The 7093-nt window shown below is 52.6% G+C and overlaps 5 protein-coding genes across 5 annotated transcripts; 3 read left to right on the forward strand and 2 right to left on the reverse strand.

The window, feature by feature from the left end:
* The first annotated feature begins 105 nt into the window (after positions 1–105).
* ASPZODRAFT_128231 (hypothetical protein) lies at positions 106–1446 on the forward strand. Its single transcript, XM_022721961.1, has 3 exons — positions 106–282; positions 340–1311; positions 1384–1446. Exons 1-2 carry the CDS (start codon positions 267–269, stop codon positions 954–956), a joined length of 633 nt encoding a protein of 210 aa, XP_022584228.1. The 5' UTR covers positions 106–266; the 3' UTR covers positions 957–1311; positions 1384–1446.
* On the reverse strand, positions 1152–1808 carry ASPZODRAFT_1007660 (hypothetical protein). The gene is made up of 3 exons (XM_022720773.1): positions 1792–1808; positions 1384–1727; positions 1152–1311 (listed from the first exon to the last, which is right to left on the reverse strand). The coding sequence occupies exons 2-3, from the start codon at positions 1603–1605 to the stop codon at positions 1255–1257; spliced, it is 279 nt and encodes a 92-aa protein (XP_022584229.1). The 5' UTR covers positions 1606–1727; positions 1792–1808; the 3' UTR covers positions 1152–1254.
* Positions 1809–1942: 134 nt separating this feature from the next.
* Positions 1943–2510, forward strand: ASPZODRAFT_128232 (hypothetical protein). The gene is made up of 4 exons (XM_022721962.1): positions 1943–2063; positions 2133–2183; positions 2232–2244; positions 2306–2510. The coding sequence occupies exons 1-4, from the start codon at positions 2061–2063 to the stop codon at positions 2479–2481; spliced, it is 243 nt and encodes an 80-aa protein (XP_022584230.1). The 5' UTR covers positions 1943–2060; the 3' UTR covers positions 2482–2510.
* A 379-nt stretch (positions 2511–2889) lies between these two features.
* On the forward strand, positions 2890–6620 carry ASPZODRAFT_128234 (hypothetical protein). Its single transcript, XM_022721963.1, has 6 exons — positions 2890–3000; positions 3060–3324; positions 3393–5465; positions 5516–5783; positions 5839–5966; positions 6030–6620. The coding sequence occupies exons 1-6, from the start codon at positions 2938–2940 to the stop codon at positions 6383–6385; spliced, it is 3153 nt and encodes a 1050-aa protein (XP_022584231.1). The 5' UTR covers positions 2890–2937; the 3' UTR covers positions 6386–6620.
* On the reverse strand, positions 6423–7088 carry ASPZODRAFT_57856 (hypothetical protein; the record flags this gene model as incomplete). The annotated part of the gene is given in 3 exon segments (XM_022728717.1): positions 6423–6625; positions 6706–6837; positions 6851–7088. Coding segments are annotated over 3 exon segments (573 nt in total), but the record flags the coding sequence as incomplete, so codon positions are not given.
* Positions 7089–7093: the final 5 nt, after the last annotated feature.

The raw sequence follows: 7093 nt of genomic DNA on the forward strand, positions 1-7093 counted from the left end.
GACCTATATATATCACCTCTTGACAAGGGGGAGTTTGTGGTCGACTGCTGTTCTCAACGAATGGCTCGACTCTAGCCTGAGAATAATGGCACCCACCACATGAAAGCGGGGGTTCGGATTGACGCCATTATCCGCGGTCAATATCATTCATCTTTCTTATACCGGTAAACCATATATATATATATATATATCTGGTTATAAATATAAATATATATATCCGATAGCTACATCTAATTACACCTGACTCAGCCATTGGTATCGAAAGAATGGTTGATTCCAAGGGTTTGTTCACCACAACCTCCCCACCAGCATCAATCGTGAACCTGCTAACGCCGCCAGCTGCCTCGGAGCTCGAATCCTCAGTCCGGCAACTCGCCATTGCAGAAAAGGCACCCGTGCCGGACATCCCACGCCTGACAGCTACAACTACGACATCGTCGGCGAAATCAAAGAAGAAAGCGGCCCCCGTGGCGGACTCGTGGGAGGACGAGGTCGACGACGAAGAAGATGACTTGTCGCCGGACCCGGACGCCATCGCTGAGCTGCAGTCCGTTGTGACGGACAGTAGCCGGGGGGTGGATGTGTCCACGAAGAGTAAAACTAAGCCTGCCTCCCTGGTCGCAGAGGGACCGCTGGATCCCCCGCCAACACCGGTTTCACTACAAACATCACAGCCATGGGTCGGCAGTGCATACGAGGGGAGGCCGCAGTCGCCCCAGGCAGGAGCTGGGGAGGGCACAGCCGCCGGACGCAGACCGGAGAAGCAGACCGCCGTCGCCAGCAGGCTGATTGCGGGGGCGCTGGGGATCCGGGCGCCGAAGCGGACGGAGGAGCAGCGGGCGTACGACCGTGCTGTCAAGGAGCAGGAAATTAGACGGCGGAATAGAGAGCGAGAGGAGCAGGCCAAGGCCAAGGAAGCAGATGAGCGAGCCAAGGCAGCCGTTTGGGAGGATTAAAAAGAAAACAACAATACGGAGTAACTAAATGAAGCTAGCTCCCTTGGTATAGTTCTATGTGTATACTACCTGTATGAGCGAAACTACTAATCAAGTATCAAAAGAATGATACGAAGCTAGATTAACATCTAGACTGTACGGGAAAGGCGAAGGCTGAGCTGATACCCAGTCCTACTCACACCATGCGCCTGTGACTGATATCAAGACCTGTAAAATTGTACAGAGAAATCGAGGAATGAGTTTCTTTAGAATTCGTAGAGTCGTTATTCTCGTGCTCAGAATTTATAAAAAAAAGTGTCTAGCCACCAATCTGTTCTTGGTGCACTTCCAGGGTATCTCCGTCGGCCATTTCCAGCTGAGTAAGTTAGCATATATGTGCATATATTTGAATATATATATATAACGAATATTAAAATGAATCTCTTACAGTGTCAGGAGTGTCCTCCGGCCGCACACGGGTACCGTCAAAGAGGAAGCGCACAGTCGACGGCTGCTTGCCCTGCCGCTCACAGAAGGCGTCCATCAACTTCTTGAGTTGCGTCGTACGCTTGATCTTAAAAAAGACTTCGTTGTTGTTATCCGTGACCTTGATGTTCAGGTGCTCGACGGCTGCCGGGGCACCGTCCGGGGGGATTCCAGAGTCGGCCATTTTTGTGTGTTTCTGCTGGTGGATGTGTTCGGGAGGATGAGAGGGAGAGTGGCGATGGACGCAGCCTTGTAGTATGTGAAGAGGGAAGCCGCTGTAGTTGTTCCAAGATTGAAACTTGACAACTTCCGCAAGGGATGTAGAGATAAGCTTGTGCGTGACGGCGCGGCAGAGAGAGCAAAAGGTTGCAAAGACTAATGAAGACTCCCTAAACGCTGAGGCGAGACCTGCGTAGATATAATCGTAAAGCGAGAGGGAAAGAGGTCGCCCCACCGGCAGTGAAGAGCCGCGGAGAATCTGTTTTTGCCAATGCCCGAACGACGGTGACGACAGCCTGGAGATATTCCTTTGCTGGGGCTTTTCTTTGAACCGATTGAATAAGAAATCCGAGAGCAGAATTGCTGATTTAAGCATACGGGAAGCAATTGTCCATTGTCCCTGTCTCTACACGTCGCACCATGGTAAGAAGACGCAGAAAGCACTTCAGGCTGAGTGGCAGCGACTGAGGCAACGATTTGACTCTACTCCAGGGGAATCCAAAAGACTATGTAGCAGATGACCCTCCATGTCATTCGCGAGCTGTATGTCGTTTCCAGTGTTCGAATGATTGACTATCGCTGACTGAAAAGTGTGCCATTCAAGGTACCGACACAGAAACAGCGAGTGAATACCCACTCCGTGACCACACTGCTAATCTAAACAGCCTGCCTCACAAAGAACTCATACCGAGAAGACAGATGTCAAGCCCAGATAGATGCTTTATACGCCTGCTGCAATGCCTTCTACCAGGAAAGGGGCGACGACGCAAAGACACCAAGCTGTCCCAAACCTTCGCTCCTGAGGTTGAAGATGAAGCAACGAGCCAGTAACCATTCTTGATCAACCTGCCACAATCCTTTGTACAGTCGATACTCTCTTTAGAAGACGAACTCTTGTATACTACGAAGTTTGTAGCAATTCCTTTGCAGTCTAAACCCTCATCAATAAGAGCTAGTCAAATAAGAACTGCCAAGTTGCTCTAAGACAATCTTGAGCACGCAAAGAGGCCCTGAAGGGACCTGAACAAACACTGAAGAAGTTCGTTCCGAGACTCTAATGATCACCTATAATGACATTGAAGAAGAAAAGAGAAAAGAAAAAAGGAAGTCGCGGATCCGCAGCTGAAGTTTTTGTTCGTCGTGCGCTCTGACACGCGCTAGTACCCTTTGGGACTAGTGCATCCCGTCGCTAGGACGCGCCCGAAAGAAGGCCTGTGAAGGGAAGGAAGTGAACCCGAAGCTACAAAACACCGCCGGCAGCGACAAGTCGGTGTCCACGACTCCAAAGCATTGCAACATGGCGCCTTTGACACGAGCTGCGGGTCCCATGAGGGATGTTGCGCCGTTTACCGCTATAAATGTTGGTTTTGAAGGGAAAAATACGTTGAGGGTGAGCGATGCGCTAAACTTGTTTTCTAGGCTACGGCTCGGCGGCCAGCTCAGAACGACCCCGAGATCATCGAGATTGATGACGAGGAGGAAGACCGGGTAGAGACTGAGGAGGAACCCACAGAGGAGGAAGAGTACACTGAAGAGGACGGAGAGGACGAAGCAGAGGAGACAGAGGAGACCGAAGAGGACCAAGATGAGGACATGGAGTCCGCAAGTGGTTCTTCTGAGGAAGGTGATGAGGTCGACTCGGTTTTTGAAGGCGCTAATTTGAGATACGCTCGAAGCGATCGAGGTAACTTCTTCTACCTTCATCAATGAGTTGATTTGAAGACTGACGACGGGGCCAAAAAAAAACTACAGAGATGACCACACCCGAGCTGTTCACATCTGCCGGAGCACAGCAAGCCCTTCACCCCCTCCGACGTACTGCAGACCGGGTCACGCGTCAGATCCAAGCATTTGCTGAGAAGCTCGACCAGTTCAAGCAGAAGGGGAGCCGTGCCGATGACTTCAATCGATACCAGGCGGCCTGGAATCTAGCAAGGAGCTATCGGTTGTTTGCACAGGACGCGATTAATGAGATTTCCAAGCAGAGCACGCTCAAACGGTCCAAGTTTGGCTGGAGCGCGAGCTTGAGCAATGGCGTCTCGACGCGAAACGATACTGCCGATGCGAAGACCGAGGAGGAGCTGCAACGCTTGCAATTGGAGCACGACACATGGTATCTACTGCAGGATATCGTCAGCGCCAACGATCCGTCACGCCGAGCGCACGCGAAACAGGCGCAGGAAAGCGTCTTCCAACGGCTACATCGCTACTCGTCAGATCGTGAGGTGTGGGAGGGTTTTTTGGAGGCGGACCACTACGCCACGGAATGCGTCATCGCGTTGAAATGGCTTGAACATACCTCGAAGACTTCGAGTTCAGATCTTGACCTCCTGATTGACGAATTGGAGACACAGGCAGATCGAGGGCAAGGCGTTTGGTCGCATGGGTGGCTCTATACCAAGGAAAGTATCAAGGGCCAGAAGCGACTGAGGGCCTGGCCTCGACCGCTTGAGCCCAATGATCCAGGAATCATGAACTCGTTGCTCAATTCGGAGAAAAACGCGCCTCTCATCACCCAATTGGATCCAGATGCGATCACTCGTCAGAAGCAGACCTTGCAGAAACAGGACCAATTCTCAGAGCGCGCCACCTGGTTATCATGCTGGAAGATGCTCCGGGAAGGCGAAAGCTGGACTACGATCCGGAATTGGGCACAGGAACGGCTGGAAAGCTGGCGGGCTGTGAGTCTCTGTGGGTCGACTGTTGAACCCAGCCACAAGGGCGAAAAGTCTACCGACAAGACTCCTCTCGACGACGGGTTGACGCGCATGATGAATTTCAGATCGCAGGACTCCTGGCGAGCTGCCTGCTCAGCTCTCGCGCGCAACCCGCATGCAGAGGACTTTGAGCGCGCCGTCTACTCCTTGCTCTGCGGAGAGACCGAGGCCGCGTACAGAGTCTGCCAGAGCTGGGACGATTATCTCTATGTCTACTTCAATAGTCTCCTGCTGTCCCGTTACCAGAACTTTTGCAAGCAGTTCCGCCGAAAGCTGAGCCTCTCGCCCGCCTCCCCTGTCGCGTTCGTTCCCGAACCCGCTGGCCACCAAGACTTGCAGCAATTCCTCCAACATACCAAGGACATTGAGCGCATCGGGGTCGAAGCTCGCAACCCGTATCGCACCATCCAGGCAGCGATCCTTGGACATGGCTACGATGGTTTCTTCCTAGCATTGGCTCGAGCAGTTTCCAAGATGGCCAACAGCGACCCTGAGCAAGACTCGTTCATCCCGAACCTATCGCCTTCAAATGTGGACGACTCCATGCTCATTGCAGCCCAGGACCAAGACGCCTTGCGGATTGCAGCTCATTTGTACATCATCACTTCTGCACTGGGCTATGTGCGAGCCGATACGCAATTCTTCGAGCAGGCCTCCGTTAGTGTTATGGGCTACGTCGCCAACCTGGAGAGTATGGGTCTGTATGACTTCATACCCTTATATGGCTCTCTCCTACCCATCGAAATGGCGCATACCATGCTCGGCCAAGTCATTATCGAGGTTGTCGATCCTCGCGAGAGAAGGAAGCAGGTGAAACTGATTGAAAAGTACCGCATCGACGTCGAGGCAGTCCTCACAAAGCAGTGGCTCTGGATCTCGTCGCAGGTTTCAGAAATTGACCATCCGCGCACCGTCAGTCGCTACCCGAAGGTCCTGCGCCGCAAAGACGTTCCGCCGGAGATTATCCCGGTGAAGAAGGACTTCATTGGGATGGATATTTCACCTGAAGACGACCGGCTGATACGCAGCCTCGAATGGTTGCGATACGTGGACGGCCAATGGGGGAAGATCTGCCAGCTTGGAGCGTTGCTCTACCGCAATTTCTACCGTATGAAACTCCTCCTGGTAATGAAATCTGCCGATTTGCTGACTTGATAGTGACTGGTCGTTTGGCTGCTGCTCGGGAGCTCAGCAAGCGCATGCCTCTGCCCGAGATTTCGCGCGAGTCGTTTGGATTCGATATTGACGAGGTTCCCCTTCTCTCCGAAGAGCAACCGGAAGATTCTCCTACCGAGACATTGAACCCGACAGGCGAAGGCAAGAACCTTATCCTCCGGCAAGCAACACCCATGCGTGACCTGGAGCGGTTGATTGTTGCTTTTGAAGCCCTGGAGGTTTTTGCCGTCACTTGGGAGGAATTCAGCAAGTAAGTTGTCCATTTATTTACTCGGCCTCGGGGAAGTAGGTACTGACGAATGTAGTAACGCACGGAGACGGGATTCGAGTGCTGTCAAGGACCACAGAGCACGACTAACGGAAGCTTTGGAGAACGTACGACTCACTTGTGAGACGATTTTCGAGACAGCCGAGTTTCTGCCGGTGATGGATGGTAAGCAGTATTTCTATCACTCTACTGGAATGTCAGGATGCTGATATCTTTTTGTCTTTCTAGAATCCGTTCAAGCAGAACAGGACGAGATCAAGGTCATGTATATCCCCGAGCTAGTGCTGGAGTACCACAGCACGCTGTACTACGCGGCGCACGCGCTGTCGAGCGAGATCCTAGTGGACTGCCTGAACCTGTCGGTGGTGATTGCGACGACGGCGTGGCTGACGGAGGTGTTTGTTGGGGCGCGGCGGATGGCGGAGCTGGCTGATGTGTTTGCGCTGTCGAGCGTGGCGATGGTGAACACAGGGCGCAGTGGGAAGCCACGCAAGCGGTTTGCAACGGGGGAGACGTTGGGGATCTGGGATGTAGAGGTGCAGCTGGACGATGATTTTGTCGAAGCGATGGCAAGCCAACAATAGATTGATTCACTCTACAGGTGAAGTACTATCTAGTAACCTATTCATACTTGTTCATCAGCGTATTATTCAACACTCTATCCTTGAACCCCTCGATCACGGTGGTATGCGCCCACGGCTTCAGAGCAATCTCCTTGTCGATCGTGTCTGCGAAACAGCCACTCCACCCGTGACGGGGATACCGGATGTTCACCTCTTGGATGGTTGTCTCGTGGACGAGATCAGGGTATGAGCCTGTATTATCTGGAATATAAAGATGAATCAGAATCCCCCATTTGTTAAAAAGAGAGGACTAGACTATATGAGTGGGAGGGGAGGGCTACCGAACAAAGTAGCGAGTTGTATCAACTGGCCCAGGGAGGAGATCGAGCCTGTCTCCCTGAGATCCTGATGCCGGATGATCGCCTCGGCGATACTTTCCGCTTGATCTCGAGGAGCGAGAGAAATGGTATCTCCTTCTTGAAGAACCTTCCAAGGCAAGGAACCCACCGTAGTATTCGAAGCTGAGCCGGGTGTTTTCGAGATGAGCATCTGTTGTCCCGATATCGTGCAGTAAACAGGCGAGGAAGAAGGTTTCGTCCGTGAGAAGCCACCCGGGGAACCGAGAGGCCTTGATCGCCAGACCGAAGTAGTAGACTCGCAGGGAGTGGTTGTATGTTCGTTCGGGGAGGTGGGTGAGGGCGTAGGAGGTGATTCTTTGGGCGAGGGGGG

This window comes from Penicilliopsis zonata, assembly GCF_001890105.1.
Source record: "Penicilliopsis zonata CBS 506.65 unplaced genomic scaffold ASPZOscaffold_2, whole genome shotgun sequence".
NCBI lineage: Eukaryota > Fungi > Ascomycota > Eurotiomycetes > Eurotiales > Aspergillaceae > Penicilliopsis > Penicilliopsis zonata.

Bases quoted from the DNA above. Each gene is read 5' to 3' on its own strand.
- ASPZODRAFT_128234 (XM_022721963.1), top strand. From the start codon at position 2,938: ATGGCGCCTTTGACACGAGCTGCGGGTCCCATGAGGGATGTTGCGCCG. The intron at 5,466-5,515 runs GTATGAAACTCC...CTGACTTGATAG, and splicing joins GCTCTACCGCAATTTCTACC to TGACTGGTCGTTTGGCTGCT. The intron at 5,784-5,838 runs GTAAGTTGTCCA...TGACGAATGTAG, and splicing joins ACTTGGGAGGAATTCAGCAA to TAACGCACGGAGACGGGATT.
- ASPZODRAFT_1007660 (XM_022720773.1), bottom strand. From the start codon at position 1,605: ATGGCCGACTCTGGAATCCCCCCGGACGGTGCCCCGGCAGCCGTCGAG. The intron at 1,312-1,383 runs GTAAGAGATTCA...TAACTTACTCAG, and splicing joins CGGAGGACACTCCTGACACT to CTGGAAATGGCCGACGGAGA.